General features: G+C 39.9%; 1 protein-coding gene across 3 annotated transcripts in view; it reads left to right on the plus strand.

Moving 5' to 3' along the window:
• Positions 1-23952, plus strand: part of Mpp7 (MAGUK p55 scaffold protein 7) — a 225124-nt gene that overhangs the window by 149237 nt on the left and 51935 nt on the right. For all 3 annotated transcript variants that reach the window (XM_052157097.1, XM_052157098.1, XM_052157099.1), the window contains 6 exons: positions 4448-4579; positions 5726-5807; positions 6929-7014; positions 8053-8127; positions 8278-8474; positions 8948-9012. In XM_052157097.1, the coding sequence (XP_052013057.1) occupies positions 4448-4579; positions 5726-5807; positions 6929-7014; positions 8053-8127; positions 8278-8474; positions 8948-9012 (637 nt within the window). The remainder of the gene's footprint in view (positions 1-4447; positions 4580-5725; positions 5808-6928; positions 7015-8052; positions 8128-8277; positions 8475-8947; positions 9013-23952) is intronic.

Consider the following 23952-nt stretch of genomic DNA (forward strand, 5'->3'; position numbering starts at 1 on the left):
TTCCTGAAGCAAAGCTGTTAAGCATGATGAACTTGAAATCTACAAACTTCTCTTAGAATTTAAAGTTGGAAATAAGTCCAACCCCCACCCCAAATAGGTAGCTGGTAGTGTTAATACTACCTATAAGTATTATTTAAACATGTCTTAATTAGTCATCTATTGTTCTCAATGCAGGATGTGGTTGACATTGAGATAGTGAGCATTTTATTGCTCGTCCTTCTCTGCTCTGGCTAGAGCATTAGCTTCTTCCAAAGGAGGTCTGCTGCTGATTCATTACAAACTTCCATCTTATCGAAAGTCTTCTCTGCTGGAGATATTTTTGCTGGGTATAGAATGCTAGCTTCATAGTATTCTTTTCAGGTATTGTAAAGGTGTTGGGTTTTTTTCTGGTGCATGATTTTAGAATTTTCTCAGTTTAATGTTTCTTTACATGTAGTCTTCACTTGAGCTTCATGAACATGTGAGTCTATTTTTTTTTTTTTTGCTAAATTTGGAACATATTTTCCATATTTTCTGAAGAATAGTCATACTTCTTCAGAAAGTCTGAGTACCTATTTTAGACTATTTAAAATCCCACACTTGACTATTATTCCATTTTGTGTATGGGTGTTTTGTCTGCATATATGTGTATCATGTGCTCTGATGGCCCTGAGTACCATATGCCCTGGGACGGGAGTCACAGATAGTTGTGAGTCATCAAGTAGGTACTAGGAATTAAACCTAGGTCCTCTGGGAGAACAACCCACACTCTTAACTGCTGAGCCATCTCTTTAGCCCCTCCCTTAATATATTTTTATTCTTGCTTCATTTTGGATAGTTTACATCACTTTTTCTTCTGCAGAATTACATTCTCTTTATGTAATTATAGTATGGTATATATGTGTATGGCGGTTGTGGTAGTGGTGGTGTATGTGTGTAGTGCCCCACATATGGAAATTACAGCAGAACTTTTAGCAGCTGGTTTTCACCTTTCACCTTGTTTGGAGGTGGAGTCTTTCTTGTTTCTGATGATTCACAACTTGCACCAGGCTAGCAAACCCACAAACATCTGGGTGATTCTACTGTCTTCACCTTGTGTCTAGCCAGGTGTTTGTGGGGATTACATATGGGGATTAGACACTCACTATCACATCTGGTTTTCATGTGGGCTCTGGGGATCATGAGGTCACCAAGCTTAATTTTACCTACTGAGCCATCTCCCTAGCCTGCAATAATAACTTAATACATGTGGTGATTTGAATATGCTTGGCCCATAGGAAGCAGCACTATTAGGAGATGTGGCCTTGTAGGAATAGGGTGTGGCCTTGTTTGGAGGAAGTGTGTCACTGTGTAGTAAGGCTGAGGGCTCCTAGGCTCAAGATCCATGCAATGTGGAAGAGACTCTTCTCTGGCTGTCTGTGGAAGACAGTTTCCAGATTAAGATGATTCTTCTAACACCAAGTCAGCTTGCATGGTGTCTTGCTTCTCGCCATGATGATAATGGACTGAACCTCTGAAACTGTAAGCCAGCAGCATTAAATGTTTGCCTTTATAAGAGTTGCCTTGGTCATGGTGTCTCTTCATAGCAATAGAACACTGATTAAGACAATACCCTTGACTATTGTTTTGGAGGAGTTACACATCTGAGTAGTTTCAGAATTTTGTTCCGTTGCTTCATTTGTTTTTCATCCTTATGAGGAATGTTTTCTTTGGCCTGTCTGGTAAAACAGATTTGATTTATCTATAGTCATGTGTGTTTGATATTGAGCACAGTCGTCTTCTTATAGACCATATCTGTTATTTTTTTTTTTCTGTCACACAATTAAGTTACTTGGACAAGTTTTGGCCCTCTGAGGTTTACTTTTACATTTTGTTCATTTAGCATGTCACAGCTAACTTGGGTTAATTTAATTTAATTTAATCTTGGGTTTATTTTTACCAGTGTTATATTCAGGTAGCTCTCCCCATTCATGAGGATTCATTCCCCTGCACTGAAAACTAGGAGCTGTACTCGCCCTGTGCAGTCTGCAGAGGTTGTTGCAAGCTGTGCAGGACGTTTTCATCGTTTTTCCTGTTGCTAAATGAAAGTCAAAGTTTTAGAGGAACATCCCACAAGGCCCTGGCTGAACATATTTGAACAATGTTGAATGTGTACTGGAGACATACAAAATGTCTTTTCTTGTCACCATGTTCTAAATAGTACAGTACAACAGCTGTTTCCACAGTACTTACATTGTGCTGAGGAAAAGGAATCTGCAGGTGTTTTAAAGCATGTAACAAAGTGTGCATAAGCTTATGCATAGCTCATACCATTTTATGTATGGAGTGAGCATCTGGGGACTTTGATATTAGTGTGATTCTTAGACTCAGTCCTCTGAGATGCAAAGGACAGTTGAGAGTTATTAAAATTGTTTAATTTAAAAATTGATACTATTTTGCCATCCCAGAGCTTCTGACTTCTTGATAGCTGACATCAACAATGGAATGTATTGTATTTGATATTTCATACATGTACAAATATGTATTTTTAATGTGTACATAGGCAAATACAATGCTGAGGTCAAGCAACCCAGGAATGGGGTTGGGGATGTAGCTTGGTGTTTAAATGTTTATACCCCTAGAACCATCTAAAGCCAGGCGTGGTAGAGTGAAGCATTCAGAAGCTGGTGGGTCAGGTGGATTGGTACGCACACACACACACCCCACCAGAGAACAAGTCTCTCTCCAGCACAGTGGAGGGCCATGACTGACAGCAAATGTTGTCCTTCCTTCCCCATATGTGCTGTAGTGTATATGTTTGTACATACACTCGTCATCCACACAAACATAAAGATAAGAATAAAACGATAAAAGCAAATGCACTTTTTAAATAAACCGAGGAGCATCCCTCTGTATGGATGCTTTGGCCAGGCCTCAATGAAAAGCAATTATTTAAGATTGAAGACAGAGGGAAGTGACTGATGCATACAGAAGCTGTCACGGTACTTTCTATAGGCACGGCAGTGACGGCGTAGAGCCTGTCCCATCTTATCCCCCTTGGTAGCATGGCAGAAGCCATAGACAGTGCATGAACTCAATAGTATAGTAACTCCATCAAACTTTACAGAAGCAGGTGGTATCCTTTGCTCATCTTTGAGTTGGATTAGGAAGATTTAAATAGCTTTTGAATATATTTGGGGAGTATATTAGTTAGCTATGGACTGGATGTTCTGACTGGAGGGAAGAGGATAACATGATTCTAGGCCTCTAGCTAGAATCTAGTATGGGTAGTAGTGCAGCAAGTGAGACCTCTCAAATGCATTAATCTGAAATAGGACATGCAGAGTTCCAGCATTTTCTCCCCTCATTGATCTATATGAGACAATGCTATAATATGCTTTTATTCTTTTATATGTACTCATTACACAAAAAAGTCAGAAACCAGTGAATAATGGCCTTGATCAATTAATTCTCTGTTGATAGGAGAAAAAAATGTATACAAACACACATGCACACACATATACATGTGAGGGAGAGGAGAGGATATTAGGTATACACTCATTATATATAGCAGATGACCTTGAATGTCTGATTTTTGTGCCCCTACCTCCTGGGTGCTGGGATTATAGACATTTACCACCATACTTGGTTTATACAATATTTGAGAGCCAGCTCAGGGCTTCATAGACACTGAACAAGCACTGAGTTACATCCACAGCTCAGGGGGGAAAATACACCATATAACAACACCCATATGTCTCAGTGTCATATGACTGTAAAGACCAGAGTTTAGATCCAAGCATGTTATGAGAGGATGTGGCAGCTCCCTATAGTCTCAACACAAGGAAAGCAGAGGAGAGATCAGCCAGGAAGCTGGCTGGCCAGACTAGCTGAAGCATTGCTCCTGTCTGGCTTCAGAGAAAAGCCCTGCTTCTGTGCATCAGTGGACAGGGATCAAGGAAGACACCTGATATTAAGCTCAGGCCTTCACATGCACGCAAATGCACCCATGCCCATGTGCGCTCACATACATGTGCACAAACATGCATACATGCATGTATGTGACACAGCCATATACAAAAAACATGTTTTTAAAATTTGAAGAAAACATGGGCAGTATCTCACGCTGCTGTCGTCTCATTGGCAGTGTGTCTGTGTCCTCATTTTTTCCAAAAGGAATGTCCATGACGTTTGCTCCAGCTGTTACCTTATAGGGATTACCAGAGAATACACAGGTCAGAAAATATTTAATGCAGATTGGTGCCATATGTCAGTGGTACTGGAGGCGCAGGTTCAGCAGAGTGGGTCTGCCTTCTGTCATCCCACAGGACTGCCCCACACCCACTCCCTGAGCTGAACGAACCCTGCTTCAAATGCTTTCCTAACAGTTAATATGCCAACAGCACACTGCTGTGTCATCTTTATTTTTACTTCAGTGTATTTGTGGTTTCCTATCTGATGAATTTTTTATGAACCTTTGGTTTTACAGGCTTTGCTGTCAGTACATGATACCGTGGCTCAAAAGAGTTACGATCCTGTATTGCCTCCCGTGCCTGACGATATTGATGATGAGGAAGACTCTGTGAAAATAATCCGCCTGGTCAAAAACAGAGAGCCCCTGGTGAGACTGGTGTGCATTTCATCTTCAGACATGAGTAGATCTCACAGAGCTCAGATGAACTTCAAGTATTTACACTTCTCTTTAAGATATGCTTCTTCTGAGCCCCTACACCTTAAAAAAAAAAGTAAAAATAAAAAAATAAAAATTAAATAAAAATAAAAAATAAATAGGATGTCTGCATCCAGAGGGTATGAATTAGAATAACTAAGAAAAATTCAAATAAAATAATAGGCATTCTGTTGCTTTTTTAATAGTAATAACCTTGAAATATAAACTACTGACATGTGTAAAAGAAAATTTAACATATAGCCAAGTATGCCTGATTAGAAATTAAATGATGCAGTTGAAAATGGTGCTTTGGGCTATTCTGAAAAGCTGTTTTATTTTAAAATAATGAAGAGAAATTAACCTGGCATCTACATGTGACAATATAAATAGAACGGTTTACTTTGGCATTGTGGTGTTGAACTGTAACAAAGGACCTGGGGCTGGTAAAATAATGCCCCATTTGCACTCAAAGAAGTCATGTCCTAATCCCCAGAGCTCTGGGTGGGCTCTGTTCTGGATCTCAGGACAAACAAAACAAAATACCCAGATTATCCAAAGGGATATTTTGTTTTCATGGTGTATGCCTGTGTCACAGGTGTGCTTGGTGCATTTATCGTCTGGGACTGGAGGTGCGGCTGGTTGTGAACCTCCATGTGGGTGCTGGAAATTGAGCCTGTGTCTTCTGTAAGAGTACTCCATACATTTAACCACTGAGCCATCTCTCTAGCCTTCTCTCATGAGAGATAAGGACAAAATGAAATGAGAGAGTATTCCAAAAGTAAAGCAGTCTAAGATGGATAGTTTAAAGAAAAAAAATGTTTTGCATGAGTTGCAGGAGATTTAAGATCTTCTGAATCTTTAATTGTGCTGAAACACTAGGTGGCGTGTAGCTTGAGTTTTGTACGTCCTAAGGAGTATACAAAGGACAGTTAGCATGTCTGCTCCCCAACCTGTTCCTTTTTGTCGTAGTCTCTAGTTGTTCCAGGTAAGAGTTGTTTCACACCTCTGTCTTACAACCCACTTCACAAATCTTCCCACAAATGCCTTTTTTCTTCTCCCACCATTTTTTTGTTGTTTTCCTTTGTTTTAATTTGAAAGGGGGCTACCATTAAGAAAGATGAGCAGACCGGAGCAATCATTGTGGCCCGAATCATGCGGGGAGGAGCTGCAGATAGAAGTGGTGAGAGCTTCCTTATTCATTGAATAAGAACGAATTGTGTTGTGCTCTGACAGTAACTTAGAATCAAGAACAAGATGTTCCTCACTATGTTGAAATGTAGACAGTGTACAAATAAATGGTAGACGAATCGCCCTCTGATCTTAGCTTATACACTCTTCCCAAGTTTGCTCCACAGTACTGAGGTCAAACCTATGACCTTGGCCATTCTAGCCAAGTGTTTCAACCACAGAGATAGAGCCCTCACCTACACAAGTTATATTATGACCCATTTTACTCTTTCTGATACATACTACTTAGTGCATGCATTTTTTGTTTTGTTTTTTCCAGAAAAAATTTTTTTAAGATTTAAATAAATCTTTAAGTAAATATGTGTGAGTTCACTGTTGCTGTCTTCAGACACACCAGAAGAGGGCATCAGAACCCATTACAGAATGTTGTGAGCCACCATGTGGTTGCCGGGAATTGAACTCAGGACCTGTAGAAGAGCAGTCAGTGCTCTTAACCACTGAGCCATCTCTCCAGCCCTAGTGCATGCAATTTTTAAAATGAATTTACAGATTTAAGACCTGGGAGAATGGCTTAATTAGAAAAATATTTGTTGTACAAGTGTGAAGACAAGGTTTAATCAACAACATACACATTAAAATCCAAGTGTGGTGAAATGTGCTTACCATCCCAGTTCTGGGTAATTCTAGAGGCCAACCAACGTAACCAAATCTAGGTGTGTTCCAAGCCAGTTGGAGATCCATTCTTAAAAGCAAAGTAGTTTCCCTCTTAAGTTATGATGCCAGATTTGACCACTGGTCTGTGTACATACGTGCAAACATGATACGCATGACATGTACACAGTCATACCAAATAAAAATAGAATTATTTATTATTAATAAAAAGGAATTACTTTCTAAGGTATCAGTGGTTAGCATTTCTAGATAGAGACCAAGGGCCTGTTGTCTGCTTGTGCAAGTCTCATTAGAGACATGCAGAATCAAGCGTGTGAGATGTGAAGGCCTTTTGGCACTAAAGTCACTTTGAGGAATGGGTGCCCATTGAATGCTGGGAACAGTCACAATCCCCAGTGTTGTTTTGCAGCTCTGCTGACTTATTGGGTTTGTATTTGTCAGGTCTTATTCATGTGGGAGATGAGCTGAGGGAAGTGAATGGGATTCCCGTGGAAGATAAGAGGCCTGAGGAAATAATACAGATTTTGGTAAGCTGCTTCCGTTTTGTAAGTCTTAGGTTTCTCAGCCTGACGTGGATTCATCCCTTCAGATTCAGAGCACTGCTCACATACTTAGAAAGGCTTCTGTCTTTAGTGTCCATATGCTCCTTTACAAAGTGAATGTAGTCAGGAGTGACGACCTGCTGATGTGCCTTGAGGGTGGATCAAGGTTATATAACTGCAGAGTTTCTGGTCATTGTGAACGTGGCGTCTGAACCTCTGGTGTGAGGCCTTTTCTGCCCTACTCTCATAGTGCCGAAACTTGAACGAAACTGTTTTAGGCATAGGAATTGTCAAGTTCAGATATAGGGGTAAGATAAAAATGCAAACGTATAGCAATAGAAAGATGACCTCCAACAGACGTCACCATAAATGTCCACCAACAAGGAGGACTGCCTTGGTCTGAGACAATCAGCAAGTATCCGTGGGTCATGGAATTACTGTTTTAATTAAATGGGAATAGACATAGAGTCTGTCCTTAAATCTTTCAATGGACTTGTTACACACACTGTTTACCCTTCTACCAGAATAAAGCTGACCTGGCTGGGCTTAGTTGCTTTTCTAGTGCTTATTGTTGCTGCCAAGTAAGGCTCACCCATATTCGTAACCACAGAAAGGACAGTATCTGCTATCAGGTTTTTATTTCACCAATTATGGATACCAATGCTTAGTGCCAGGATCTCATCTTTGTGTCATCTGTTCTGGTCACTGACTGTCGCGCTCATTTCAGGACTCATTCCTACCATGTGCCTGTGTCTGTCTTGACGTAACATAACATGGATGGCTATTGGTGGATGTATTGCTACCTTAAGTGCCCAGGTTGTAAAAGTGTAACTGTGATCTTGAGCTGACTTGACACATTTGAGAGCTTTCTCATGTTTCCAGGATTTCTCAAACTTAGTTCTCTGGCTTCTTCTAAGGAGAATACCAAGACAATAAATTCCTAGATGTGTTTAGCTCCCTACCTCTCTGTTGTATGTTTTCTCTACCTCCAGCAATAACCTTTTCTTTGATTCTTGATACCAGAGTCAGTCCCAGGGAGCAATTACATTTAAGATAATACCCAGCACCAAAGAGGAGACACCTTCTAAAGAAGGCAAGGTGAGTCTTTAAAATATTGTTCGGGTGGGTGATTTAATGATATTTTCTTCAGCTAATGCATATCTGCTCTTGAAATTACCACATCTTAAGTCTAAGTTACAAGGATGCAGACAGACACATTAACCTGTCCTGTTTTTTCTTCCCTCCCAGATATTTATCAAAGCCCTCTTTGACTACGATCCTAAGGAAGACAAGGCAATCCCGTGTAAAGAGGCAGGGCTGTCTTTCAGGAAGGGTGACATTCTTCAGATTATGAGCCAGGATGATGTGACATGGTGGCAGGCTAAGCATGAAGGAGACGCCAACCCCAGAGCGGGCCTGATTCCCTCCAAGCAGTTCCAGGAACGGTGAGCCACCAGCACAACCCAGTGACAGCCCTGTGACAGCCCAGTGACCTTTCCTCAAATGACTTTCCGTTTCCTGCGGAATATCACTCTAGCCCTGTTATGATAGAAATGAGCTGCAAACCCTGCCTGTGAATCTGTTATCCCTTGGGTTTGGATTCGGAGCTCTGTTTTGTCTAACTATATGAATAATGACCAAAAGTAATATGGCAGTACCAGGTCCTCTTGGGGTTCTGTTGTGAAACCAGCAGACACTCGCACATTAATATCTGGGCATGTGCTGCAGGGAAAGATGGAAAAGAGAAGAGTCCTTTTAGGAAAGGTGGGGTAATTTAAAACAGTGGATTTAGTTAATTTGAAGATATCATCTTGAGTCTTTTCAAGATCGTCCTATGAATTTTATATTTTGGTACTGTGTTAACCTTGAACCTGGGTTGAAAGTTCATAGGCACGTTGTTGACCTTTTCTTCCCCCAGGAGATTGGCTCTGAGACGACCAGAAATAGTCGTTCAGCCTCTGAAACTTTCCAACAGGAAATCATGTAAGTTTGTTAATAAGAATGCACAGTAACCTGATCCTACTGTTGGTTCTTGACTGTTAAAGCAGGTGCTCTGGGGAGGGTGGGTCATGTTCTTACTGCAGTAGCTCTTGGGCCATCATTTCTCAGAAACCCAACACACAAGTAATTCACAGTAATGTGATATCTTTGCAAGAAAAAAAATTGTGGTAGGTTGTTCATTGTAATGTGCGACTCACTGTCTGAGACAGTCATCAGTAACTTCCAAGGCTTAGAGATATAAGGCATAAATAGAGCCTGCCGTACAACTCTACTCCCCTCACCCCCAAGCCAGGGAGGCTGGGGTAAATATTTCTCAGTAAATGTTAGTGACAAACAAAATAAAACTTATCATTTTCCTGGGCACAAAAGCATTTGTGCTTAAGGACAACCATGCTTCTTAATTCCTTTTTATCTATAAATCACAACTGTGAACTTCATCTCATGCGCAGAGTTCCTACCAGAACGGATGGAAGAAAATGAGAGTAAGAAGGATTGTATACAACTGCGGAAGAAGAGGGGGCTTGGGACATTATTTTCTTTTAGTTCATCCTTCCCTCTGCTTTTTTTTATTTCCCTCTTTCACCCCCTCAGGTTTCCACCTCATACACTTCATCTCTGTAAATGTTCCATGTGTCTGGGCATTTTAAGAGGAAAAAAAAAAAAACCAGACCTCCCCCCCTTTAAAAAAAAATCATACAGATTGCATGTTAAAAAGTGAAAGGAACAAATAAATGGCCCTGAAATTTTATCCCAACATCTGTTTTTAGTATTGCTGCATTTTTCACATCTCCTGTTATTTCCTTCAGTTTGTAGACACTTACAGCCCAGGAATCACGTAGTAAGGAAGCCAAACTACAGCTGAGAGTAAATCTCAAGCCAGAGTGGGGCACACACCGCTTGCTTTTGCTGCTGTTAAGTCTTGGGGGAGTGGGGGGGCACACTTTCCTTCTAATGCATGTGGAGTTCCGAGAGGTCGGAAGGCCCGGAGCTCAGTGCTGCGTCGTTTCTTGTGCTGACCTTTGATACTTAGCTCGTCTGTCTCTGAGGAACTGAGCATGGACATTGGTGGGGAGTTTGTGTGGTTGGGGTATATTCAGTGCTTTTCAGATGAAGTATGCCACTAAACAGCGAAGGAGACTACACTCAGATTTGAAAACATGCTCAGCTTTTGTAGTCAGCTTAGAATCCTATCGTTTGAAGCACTAAGCAATAAGGAATTGTCACTTATTTTGAAAATGTTCAAAGTATATGTCTCCTCAAAGAAATATGTAGAAGGGCTAGCTTTTTAACTGCTTTCTCAACTTGGTATAGGGGTGTGTGTGTGTGTGTGTGTGTGTGTGTGTGTGTGTGTGTGTGTACAGAGAGAGTATTGTGTAAACATGAGATGTGATGGAGGCTTTTTTGTTCATTGTTGGCATCATTTCATTTTTATGTATATATTTAAATACTTGGCTCTGATAAGTATTTCAAGGGGTACCTTTACAAAATTATTGTCTTAATTTATTTGGTTGGCTGGTTGCTTTTGTTTTTGAGTCCCATTCACATACCCAGGGGCACCCCTGTGCGGTAGTGCCCTTGCCAGCTCTCAGCTTGGGCTTCCAGTCTCGGCACTACAGAACAAGAAAGAGACAGAAGTGAGTTCACTTCCTGCCTGTTTTCCTTTCTTTCCTTTCTTCTTTTCCCTCCCCCACTCTACTTAGTTTTTTGAGACAAGGTGTGGCCCAATGTAGCATCCATCTTGTGGGCTTTCTGTCTCAGCCTCCCCGGTGCTGAAATTAAGGCTAGTGTTCTGATTTCCCTCCTTTTGGACCTTGCTTTTTATTCATTCAGAGATGTGCTATTCACTAAGAGATAGAAAAAACTGCCCAAGATTATCCAAATTATCTATCAGCATCTATTTAAAAATAGCATTTCTCAGAGAGAATAGGGTTCTGTGATTCTTGAGGAAAGCCAGTATATTCTCCAAGATTGAGGTTCTGCTTGAAATTCCTGTGGTCATTGTCTTCAGAAATGGTTGCATTAGCTCTGAATTTAGAATCATGCTAAACTCTATTGTTCTTTTTTCTCCATGTAGTGCTTTGTTAGGACTGCCCGTTCATGTGCTGAGTAGAGTTTTAGAATGAGAAACCCCTATTCTCACAACTTTTTCCACATTACATGACAGTTCTAGGAAGAAAAATAGAAATTCCATAGAAATAATGTTCAATGCTTGGAGAAAGGTAATTGATGATGTTCGTGGACATGTGCTGCTCTTGCAGAGGACCAGATTAGGTTCTGAGCACACCCCGCAGCTCATAACTGTCTCTTACTCCAGCACCAGTAAATCTAACATGTTCTTTTTAGACACCCACAGACATGAACACAGACATACACACATACACAAAAACAGATCTTTCAGAAAAGGAACCTTAGGAGTAGTGATTTGTAATTTTATGAAAAAATACAATAAGGAGACAAGAATTTTGAGCTAGGGTCTTATGTAACCCCATGTAGGTTTGGACTTTCTCTGCAGCCAAGGATAATCTTCAAATCCTGATTTCCTTTCTCCACTTCCTGAGTGCTGGCAATACAGGTGTACCGTACCACCTCATTACTTTAGGAAGTGTGGGCATGGGACCCAGGGTGATATGCATGCTACAAAACACTCTACTGACTGAGCTATAGCCACAGTTCCTAATTTTTTTTCTACTTAAAATTGTATGTGTCCTTGAGACCCAGGGAAGTGCAGCACACGTTCAAGTACAGCATATCCCCGTGCAGTCACACAGTAAATCACTTTATTACCTCTGATCACTGTGTGATTGCTTATGGTGCTGCAATTTTGCTCCTTATTTGATCCTAAGTATATCATAATCACTGGAAAAGTTCATGGAAGTTAATTCTAGAACCACACTGTGACTTGGTTAGTGTCAATGTGGAATGCAAATGAAGGCAAATTCTCGGCATGTTATCTTTGTGTTTGTCTCTTTGCTCAAGTGTTGTTCTGAGTGACAATGAAAATAAAATGTAACTTTATGAAAAATACATATTAATACTGATGAGCTCTCTGGGCTTTGAAAGTAGCATTTCTGTGCAAGGTCCTGAGTGTTGTGTGAGTGACATTTAACAACTAAGAGATATCGATAATATCCAGAAAGCAGGCATCTTAAATAAAAGTGTTTGCTTCTTAACCATTCCTGAAACCTAATAACTCTTACAATGAAAGTATTGGGAGCTTGATACAGGGATCCATTCCCTCTCTGCCTCCTCCCCATCTTGAAAAATTGTTTATGCAATAAAAAAACTATATAGAAAAGCTTCCCACTATTTTTTGTAATAGCTCTGTACTGGTAAAATAGACAGAGGGACAGAACTAGATATCCAACAGGCCCCCTTTGATATGACCCGCTTTGGATTCTGACATCCAAGAGGCAGCAGCTTAAGTCCTAGACCTGGGTAAGTGTCTCCAGTAGCACACGGGAGTGGTTGGTGGTAGAGTCGTAGTGGTTGGTGGTAGAGTCATGGTGGTGGGTGGTAGAGTTGTGGCAGCCTGCAGTTCTTCTGTTGGTATGATTTATTTTGTGCTTCATTTGCATGTTTAAGTATAACATATCAACTCCCTTTACTCCCAGGCAGGCCCATGCTGTAGATAGAACCCAGGTCCTTATATCTGCAAGCAAGTGCTCTACCATTGAGCTATAGCCCCATATCTTAATTAGTTTTGTAAAAAGGACTAACAAGTTTCTTTATTTGAAATAGTGTAGATTTCTTTTCTCTTGAAAACATAGTCATGTTAGCTAATAATGGTCATCCTAATTGTATTCAGATATAATGTAATTCAAATCCAGTATCTATAGCTTTTATAAAGGATGAAAAGGGAACTCTTTTTTTTTTTCACATAGAATATTTTATAGTAGAATATCAAAATATGGTTTCTATTTTTAGTACCTAATTTTCCTTTTCAGGTATCAAAGTATAAATGCCTCAACAGTTCTCATACAGCAAACTAGATGAATTCTTCACTTTAAAAATAGCTCTGTGGAATTCTTGGCATAAGATAAATGTGCAAAATTTTTGACATCTCAAGACTTAGAACATTAAAAGAAATCACAAAAACCTTTCATTTTACCTAATTGTGATTTGGGTCTTGTAGATGCAAAAGGAAATATTTAAGTTCAGATGAGGTGAGTCTATTAAAAGCAGGTAGGACTTGTTCATTATGGATTGATGGGCATAATAAATCCATCATACTCAGTGACAGAGTTTTAACACAGTAAAACAGGGTCATTTCCTGTATGTGGAAATTCAAAACCACATGCTCTTGTAATAGAGAATTTCTCATGAACACACACCTTAGTGCCACCTTCAGTGTGCTTAGGGTGTGTTTAGTGTTTACGCCCATAGCATCAATTCAGAAACAGATTTCTCATGCTGTTAAAAATGTTGTGTATCTAAAACTTCTTCAAGCATTTTATTAATGTTGGTAGCATTTGTGATGAATTTAGAAACACAGTTTTAAATAGTGCCTGTCAGGGAGATTAGTCAGCAGTTAGCATAGAATCACGAAGTTCAGTTCCCACACCTATGTCAGGAAGCTCACTACCCTTGTCTACAGCTCCAGGGGAATCCGACAGTTGTGACCTCCTCAGACATGCACATAATTTAAAGTATAAATTTCAAAGGCCCTCTGAGTATTTTCCACTATGCGAGCTTTCTAATACCTAAATAAATACTTGTGCTGATCAGCTTTATAAAGAGAAAGCTATGGTCTGCCTCACAGTTTTAGAGAGTCCAGGCTATAATCCTTCTACCTCCTTGTTTGGGTCTGTGGCCAGGAGCAAGTCATGACTTGACCGCATGTGGAGCAAATATGTGTATATCACAGCTCGGGTATTTAAAGGGCAAAGAGGAAGAGGGCTCTTCTGTCCCCTTCATACACAAGACTCTGGGGTCCAGAAGTCCTCCCACTAGGCTCCCTTATAAAGCTTCTACTTCCTCCTATTGCTTGGCAATATGGGCCTTTGGCATCCCGGGTCCAAGCTATAACACCCGCACCTTTGGTAATAACTGTTAGGAAGATTCCACAGGTCCCAGCTTTGTGGGAAGAGGTGATAATGAGTGAGGCTATGGATTTTACATCCAGGTGTTTGCACAGTGCTGACAGTAAATTCTGTGCATACCTGATGGTGTCACTTCTGCAAGTCCTAGGAAGATTCTTCTAGTTTGAAGGGTTCCAAGCCAGTTCTTCATAGAGACCCGGTGGCATGTGGTAAGGATGAGTTTGCTCATGGTTAGGGGTGCTGATCTGTGTTCATGGATTAGCCACACTTCCTGAAGGCTGCAGTCAGAGAGCTCAGGGGATTTAGGAAAGCAATGCCACCTTGCTGAGGTGACTGCAGTTCTGCTGTGCACAGGTCATGGCATCCTCCCCTGCAGCCTTAGCAGTCCATCCTCTCCTTCCCTTGGTGGGCATTCCTCTGTGGTTTCATAGCTTCCTTTTCCTATTCTTCCAGGGCTTAAAGCCAATAAACCATAGAATCCTGATAACATGGGGCAGGTATTGCCTTCCCAGCCCCTCCTGAGAAGCACTGTTGGCACAGTTCAAGAGGGAGAAGTGTTGGAGGTAATGGTGGTATGCAGGGAGTGGACAGGCCCCAGCCCTCCACTGGTGATCTGCAGCTTGTCTTTTTTTTCCTTGTTTTTTTTAATCTTTATTTTTTATTTTATTCAACACAATATATATTTTTATACTAATAATAAAAATGATGGACATGTTATTAAATGAACATAAAAAGATAAAGTCTTTTTTGTTTGTTTGTTTGTTTTGTTTTCATTAGAGCTTAAAATCTTGACTCTTACTGTGGTACAAACCCAAAATAAGAACAATTTTTAAACATTGGAGTTCATTGTAATAAGGCTATATGTACTTCAATGTCCCTCACATCACTAAAGGATGTTTACCTCCACAGTAGCTAAGCTAAGAGTTGACAGTTCTGCTGCACCAATGAATGAATTGTAGGCACAATAACTTGGATACAGATTTCCTGCTATAGTCAAAGCTATTTGACTTGAGTGATTGTCATCATTCTCAGCCCATTGGGAACAGGTTACATTCATTTAAGAAATGGTGTGTGTATTAAGATGGTCTTAATGAGCAGAGTGGTTCTGCTTAGAGGGTGGCACAGACATTAGGTGATGGTAATGACGGTAAGAGTCTGGTTCATTGGCTATGATGATTTTGAAAAGCATTCATCTCAGAAAAAGTAACTTATAAGGTCCTCTTCAAAATTGATACAATAATTATAAATATCAAGCAAAACATTAATTCTCACTATTTGTTGTTCTCTTACAGGCCACCTCCCAAATTAATTGCCTATATTTCTTTTGGCTGTATAAATAATTTTGAAATATATAAGCTGTTCTGAAACCCATAGTATAGTGTAAAAATATCAAATAAACAAACCTACTCATAGAGAGGCTGAGATAGGAGAAGCATGATTTCAAGACCATTATGTTGTACCCAGCAAGACACTGTCACAAACAAACAAGCCAAAAGTGTATATGGATTGTACAATATTGGACATATTTCTCTAATTACCAAATTAGAGAGACCACTGGGTGAGAGCCAACAAATTTCTAATTCCTCATATTTTTGAATTTCAATCAATTATGATATGTTGGTAATATTTATTTTCATATTAAGAGATATTAAGGAAAAGTGATTGTAACTTCCTGTTATGTTTGTTGTTAGAGGTGGAATTATGTTTGTGTGGGTTTGTTAAAGATTACTTTATTGCTTTTTCTAGGGTGTAGTTTCCTTCCTTGTATTGGCGTTTTCCATCTATGATCCTATGTAGGGCTGTATTTGTGGAAAGATATTGGGTAAATTTGGTTTTGTAATGGAATATCTTGTTTTCCCCATCTATGGTATTTGAGAGTTTTTCTGGGTGTAGTAGCCTGAGCTGGCATTTGTATTCTCTTGAGGTCTGTATGACATCTGCCCAGGATATTCTAGCTTTCATCGTCTCTGGTGTAATTCTGATATGTCTTCCTTTATATGTTACATGACCTTTTTCCCTTATGCTTTTAATATTCTTTCTTTGTTTAGTGCATTTGGTGTTTTGATTATTATGTGATGGGAGGAATTTCTTTTCTGGTCCATTCTATTTGGAAATCTGTAGGCTTCTTGTATGTTCATGGGCACCTCTTTCTTTGGGTTAGGGGAGTTTTCCTCTATAATTTTGTTGAAGTTATTTACTGGCCCTTTAAGTTGGGAATCTTCTCTCTTCTATACCTATTATCCTTAGGTTTGGTCTTCTCATTGTATCCTGAATTTCCTGGATGTTTTGGGTTAGGAGCTTTTTCCTTTGTGTGTTTTCTTTGATGTTGTGCCAATGTTTTCTATGGTATCTTCTGCACCTGAGATTCTCTCTTCTTTCTCTTGTATTCTGTTGGTGATGTTTGCATGTATGACTCCGAATCTCTTTCCTAGGTCTTCTAGTTCCATGGTTGTCATCTCATTTTGTGATTGCTTTATTGTTTCTAGTTCCATTTTTAGCTTCTGGATGGTTTTGTTCATTTCTTTTTCCTGTTTGATTGTGTTTTCCTGTAATTCTTTAAAGAATTTTTGTGTTTCCTCTTTAAGGACTTCTAGCTGTTTACCTGTGTTCTTCTCTATTTCTTTAAGAGAGTTATTTATGTTCTTCTTAAAGTCCTCTATCATCATGAAAAGTGATTTTAGATCTGAATCTTGCTTTTCCAGTGTGATGGTAAATCCGGGACCTGCTATGGTGGAAGAATTGGGTTCTGATGATGCCGAGTAACCTGGGTTTCTGTCGCTTATGTTCTTGTGCTTGCCTCCTGGCATCTGGTTATCTTTAGTGCTACCTACTCTTGCTATATCTGAATTGAGCCTGTCCTTCCTGTGGTTCTGGTTATGTCAGAACTCCTCAGAGTCAAGCTGTTCCTGTGATCCTGAGATTCTGGAATCTTGTGATCCTGAGATCCTGGGTGTGTCAGAGCTCCTGGGAGTCAAGCTGCCTCTGGGATCCTAGGCATGTAAAAGCACCTGCGAGTGAAACTTCCTCTGGGTGTTGTTGGACTGGCTATGGATTTTGCACTAAAGGTCTGCTCAGGGCACCAGCCCAAACCGACTGGAAGGAGTCCTTGCCACTGGTCTGTGCAGCTTGTCTTGAATAGTTGCAGGCTGGTTCTCGCATGCAGGCTTGGCATTAGTAAGTAAACATGTATGGCTAGGCTTCTGGGTCCACATCATTTGTATGATACTTCATGGATATGTTTCCATCTGTATAATGGGGATAAAAGTCCTGTCCTCGTGGAGTTGTTGGAAGATTGATTTGCTTACCCAAGCTTTCTTCTGAGATCAATGCTTTATATATCTTCCTCCTTTTTCAATCCTGTCAATTCTAAAGGAATCCTTTGTTTTTTTTTTTTTCACATGAATTCATTAAGTACAAACTTTCTTTTGGATAAATGTCTAGTTTTATTGTGCTGAAAAAAAATCAGAGCATCCTTCCAAATAACTGTATGGAGAAACAATCTTATAAATGTAAGCATTATGTAAATGTATGACCTCTTACTGGAATATGAAATAAGCAAGCTATATGTAACATAAAATGCTAATTGTGAGTTGATTGTTGGCATTTCAAATTTTGTTTACATCTATAGCCTTAGTCATCTGATTACCATGATGTTGAAGTCTTTAGCCAGGACTGTAATATTCAACTTATCCTATTATTGCTAGCAAAAAACCATACAGGATTTAGCAATCTACTTGTTGTGGTGGTAGTGGTGATATTTGTTCCTATCATGAGATAGGGTCTTGGTATCCAGCCCCAACCTGGTTTTCAGTTTCTTGCCCAGGCTGGCCTCAACCTCTGTCTGCTCAGTAATGGATTACAGGTGTGTCTTACCATGCACAGTACAGTGGTGCTCAAGATGTCTTGCATGATCTCCATATGTACCAATATCTGTTGTTGCTAATTCTGACCATGCTGTTTATTCTTTGTCTTCTGATGATTTGTTTTGGATGCATTTAGCATTTCAGAACTATTGAGAACTATGCATAAATCCTAACTTGGGTAACCCATCGTCAGAGACTGAATAATAATTTTTGCCTATAATATTTGAAAACAGTTGTCAAATAGAGCCGTGACTCAGTGGTATTCACTTTCCCTGAGGTAATTTCTGTGGCTGCTGCTTTACAGTTTTGAGGGGTTCTAATCCCTCTTATTTGCCCTCTATTACCATGTTGTGAGATATGTCATACTTTGGCTCAGCGTGAGCTTTGCTTGGTGTGTGTTGCCAATACATTTCCAATCTTTGACGGAGAAAAGTCTCCTAGTCAGTCTTTTAAATTGCTATCTAATTACTAATTCATGAATATAGACTTCTTTTTTAAATTACTTTTTGTTGTGGTTCCTCAAAAAATAAAGGCAAACCTGGCATGGTGGCAGAACTTGGAAGGCAGGGAGAACAGTACCCTTGCAAGCACAGGTTTAGGTCACTCTACCTAGTGAGTTCCAGGGCTACATAGCAAGACTCAATATCACAATAACAATAAAGCTTCCATATCATCCAATCATACCACTCGTTGGCCAAATATCTAAAAGAATGAAGGACCGTGCCAGCAGGATGACTTATTGGGTAATGGTGCTCACTATACAAGTCTGACAACCTGAGTTTGATCCTCAGAATCCATAGACAAGTGGAAGGAGAGATCCAGTTTCATAGAGTTGATCTCTGACCTTCACATGTGTGCCATGGCATCCATGTGCACACAATAATAATAAAAATGACTTGTGAAAGAATACCACTTACCATAGAGATAACATGTGTACCCATGCTGATGATGGTACTATTTATGGTAGCCAAGTTACAGATTCAGTCTAGACTCCCATCTACAAATGCACAGGGAAAGGAAATGTGATGTATGCACATCAAGGTCTTCACTAAGTAAGAAGAAAATTATGTCATTTGCTGGAAAAAAAGATAGAACAGCATATCATGGTGTAACGTGAGATAAACCTCTTGACAAAAACAAATATAGCATTTATTTTCTCAGTTAGACCTTAGGGGGACAAAATGGTAAACTAGGGAAGAGGGAGGCATATGTGAGATGTGGGTGGGAACAAGGGAAGATAGGCAAGGACTCATGGGGGATGCTTGATTGAAGTGCAGCATAAGAATGTGGGAAACACCACCATTAACCTCTTCACAGTTGACACCTGGAAATCAAGAGAACCAAACAGTGACATGTGCCTATAACCCCAGCACTTGAGAGGCAGAAGCAAAAGAATCACTAAATTCTTGGCCAGCCTAATCTACAGAGTGAGTTATCATCCAGCCAGGGCTACCCCGTGACATGTGTCAAGTAAAGTAAAAAAACAGGCAAACAAAATAGTAAACTATCTTCCATGAAACAGTGATAATTGACTTGTCAGGATACTGTTGGAGTCACAGAGAGCATAGACATTTTTAGGCAAGCTTGCTTGTTTCTAAGATCTTCTCTTCATTTGGTTGTTTTCTTTCCATGAAGCTTTTTGAACATATTGGAAGTGCTGATTTATAAGTCAACCAGTCTATTAAAAGAAATAAAATTTCCTTTTTCATGGTATTATTTTGAATAAAAATGTTGACTTTTATCCTAGTTATTTTTTCCCATTTGGTTTCTTGCAGTAAACTCTCTGGCACTCTCTGTCTTTACTAAAATTCTGCACATACAGACTTCAGCACAGTCTAGAACTCTACTTACTGACCAGTCATTTTGAAATGTCTAAATATATGTGTTTTTCCTCCCTTGGCTTTTCTAAGATGAAGAAACAGTTGAATGTGGTAGGTAGAGTTTATTTCAGTTGTTTTCTACTTGAATTTCTCGACCTTCATGGTATTTTCTGTTTTGTTTTTTTTTAACCATCTTCTTTTTCATTTTCTTTATGCTTCTCAGAGGAAATTAAAGGTACATGTATAAAAGTTTCCCTGTGTGGTTAACAATTTTATTTAGTGAGTACTAGCATAGAATTAAATTAGATATGTCAAGCATTTGTGGCAGAATGCTCATTATGAGTATAAACTTACATCTCTCAGTATCAAAAATCATGGTTAAACTTTGTTTTGTAATAGGTAATTTTTTTCTTCACAAAAAAAACTACCTAATGAATAATCTCAGTTTACACAGTGTGTGTGCATCCCTGCCACTATTCTTAAATAAAGGTAAATGGAAAAAAACAAGGTTGTTTGTGCTTTCTGTGTAGTGACAGGCAGGTGTTCTGTCCCTCTCAGAGCTGTAGTATCTCCATAGTCTATTCCAGGGCTGTGTTTGTGTGAATGCTCTAGGATGAATTAACTATTTCACTGCTTTCAAATAGTGTAGCTCAGAACTCGCCCAATTCCTCCAAACAGCAGCACACTGTTAACTTAAAATGTTTTTTAAAAAAAAAAATGAAAATACAATATTATTCTTTTCTCCCTTCCCAGCTTGGGATCAGCACAGCTATCGGGAAGGGTACATTCTACTCTCACCTTTCTGTCTACTCCATCCAGCCAAAATAAATGCTACATTTTACATATTATCAAAGAGCTAATTTATAAAAGCAAATTCACTTTGGGAGTCAACTGGTGTAATTTTATTTACTATGAAAATATAAACATTTCAGATAATTAAAAAAAATCATTTTTTTTGGAACTATATCAAGGAACCTCTGAAGAAGGTTGAAAAAAAAAAAGCAATCCAGCATGAGGTCTTCAAAATACCCTAACTTAAATAGAAAACAAAATGTTTTCTGAGTGCCATCCATTGGCAGGGCAGCGCCATACTGTGCATTACATGGCTGCCCTAGTAATGGACTCTCGGCATCTGTGGCTAGGCTCCTAACCATTCTGCTTTGTTTCCCAACTGTCTGTTCTGTTGGCTTTTGCCTTCTACCCAGAAGACGCCGGACATGATGGTAACAGCAGTGGAACCTACATAGGTGAGCAGTTGGTCCTGGAAGAAGATGTCTTTGCTTTCTGTTGCTTTCTTCAACATAATTATATTATTTCCTCTTAAATTAGCATATTTGTGTGAGCACCTTGTATGACAGGCTCAGTGGGTTAGATACAATGGTTTTTACGATGCCCTGTAGGTATTATGCAGGAAGCATTCCAGATAGTTTTGTAAATGGTTATATGCTTTTGATCAAGGATGAGCACACACTTTAGTGGAGCACACACTTTAGTGGTGTTAAACATTTTGTTCAGTAGCATTTTCTGAAGTTTCCTAAACAATTTACTTTCCTGGGATTGTTCGAAGCTATGATTAAATTTCTTTCTCTCCAATAACTTCTTGCTTATATTTTTTTATGATTTATTATTTCCACAGCTGTATAATTAACCATTAATATTGTTAAACCTTATTATTAGTCTCTGATGTATGGTTTGAGAAATGCTTTCTAGTTTGGAAATGTTGGGGGACATTATAAACAGAAGCAGAGTTGTCTAGAAACCATTATAGGCAACAAGACTGTCTTCCTCTGTGTTTTGCTCATAGTCTTCCATACCCTTGCTTTGTTTCCACAACAAGTTCTGTCCTCAGCAGTTAGAGGGGAGCAGGTGGAAACACAGGGTGAGCACCAACCTTCCAGCCTCCTCTTAAGATTACCACTCTCATGCATGGTTTCTGAAGAAGTGGAGCAGATGCTATACTATATCATCTTTATATCATCTCCAATGCCTTGAGGCTGGGTATCCTATCCATTCTGTGACAACTAGACTTAAGGCCCTAGGAAGCATACAGCGCTCACTTAAGAACCAAGAGATGCAGTCAATGCCTCTGGATTCATCCCATATCTGTATAAAGACAGCAGCTATGTCCTGCTTCCCAGTTGCCTTCTGGGTTTTTGTTTTGTTTTGTAAAACATAACAGAAATCCTGAAACACACAGTATTCTCATTTCATGTCATCAGCCAAACTAAAATTTTAGTTTTCTTGTATACTGTCACCCAAACGTAGATGAGTCTAATACTTGGGGGATTGGAGAAGGGCTCTGCTTCCACTGTCTCTTTATTTCAGGGCTGTGTCCCAATGCTCTGTGGACTGAGACCTCCTCTTTCACCCCCTGAAATCCTTAATGGCTTTACACAAGCTCTTGCACCTGTAAATCTAAGATCAGGCCCATGGTTCTAACCAGGCTCTGCTTGGTGGTTCTTTGCAGCCTGGTGGCTGGGGTCTGTCTGATGTGTGGGGAGTTTATCTGGGTGAGCTCATTTGTTAATGTAGTGTTTGTGTGTGTGCACGACTGTGGAGTATATGTGTATGCGTATGTATGTGCTTGTATGTCATGCACATCTGGGTCTCTCCATGTGAAAGCCAGAGGTCACCTTTAGATTAAACATCTCAGTCATTCTCCAACTTATTTTTCACCCTGAATGTGGAGCTCACTGAGTAGGCTATTGTTAGCTGGCCACCAAGTCTCAAAGCTCTGCCTGCCTCTGCTTGATAACCTAGTGCTAGGATTATAAGCACACAGTGCCATGCCTGGCTTTTTACATAGGTTGAGGATCAGAACTCAGGTCTTCTGCCTACTGAGCCATTTCCCTGGCCCTTTGTGTAGTCTGTGCCCTCCAGGAAACTTCCCAAACAGGGTTCTCAGGGCCCCTGACTGCACCAAGAGGAAACACTCTGAGAGCGTTCCTACAGTTAAAGCCTTCTAGTGACCAGAATAGACCAAGGCAGAGTCAGTGAATGAGGACCACCTAAGACCATGGGCACTGGGAGTCAGGAAGAGAGATGCACAGCCATTAGCATGTGTTTTTACTTTCAAAGCAGAGATAGAGGGGCCACACCCCCTAGTGGAAGAATTTGTACTCAGCTGTGTGGTGAAAGTACTCCCATGTAGCAGTACCAAGTGAGTGGAGTATACAGTGTGGCAATTCACAGAGATGTGGCCACCAGCCTGAGGTGTTCAGAGGCTCTATCCCCTGCAGATGCCCTTGGAGCTATTGCAAGTGGATTTGTAGTTAGCAGCAGGGCCTAGAAGTATATCCAACAGCTTGGGAGAGACAGATATTGCAGAGCACAGGGCATATTTAAGTTTGAGTGATCTGTAGGTAAGGTATATATGAATTTGGTTACTTGATATTATGTGTGTCCTATTTAAGGGCTTCTACCTGTTTACCTGTGTTCTCCTGTGTTTCTTTAATGGATTATTTATGTCCTTACGGTCCTCTATCATCATGAGATTTTATTTTAAATCAGAGTCTTATTTTTCTACTGTCTTGAGGTATCCAGGACTTGCTATGGTTACACAACTGGGTTCTGATGATGCCAAGTAGCCTTGGTTTCTGTTGCTTATGGTCTTATGCTTGCCTCTTACCATCTGGTTATCTCTGATGTTAGCTGGTCGTGCTGTCTCTGACTATGGTTTTTCCCTTCTGAAAGTTTGTGTATCAGTACTCCTGGGAGACCAGTTCTCTCTGGGAGGAATATGGGTATGGAGAGCTGTGGTACAGGATCAGGAAATGGGGAAGGATCCTGACCTTGTTGTTCCTTGGTTCCTGTGTTGATGGCTCTGGGCAGGTCCTTTTTGGGACAGGAATTTGAGCAGAAGTGGTGGTCTTACCTTTGCTCATAGGTGTTTCCACACTCCTGGGAGAACAGCTCTCTCCCAGTGGTATTTGGGTATGGAGTGCTGCTGAACAGGATCAACTCCCAGAGCAGATGGACACCAAAGCTTTCCTGTATTTCTTTTTGTTTTTTCTGTTACTTTTTTATTTATATATTTTTATTGAAAAGGGGAGTAATTACACTTTATGATAAAATTAAAGATTTACATGGAAAATATTTCACATAAACATGTTAAAGATGACAGTTTTCATGGAAAATTAAAAAGTGGTAGACATGTAAAGCATTGCTAAATTAATTGAAATATGGAATAGAAACATTTTA

This window comes from Apodemus sylvaticus, chromosome 14 (genome assembly GCF_947179515.1).
Source record: "Apodemus sylvaticus chromosome 14, mApoSyl1.1, whole genome shotgun sequence".
In the NCBI taxonomy this organism is placed as follows: Eukaryota; Metazoa; Chordata; class Mammalia; order Rodentia; family Muridae; genus Apodemus; species Apodemus sylvaticus.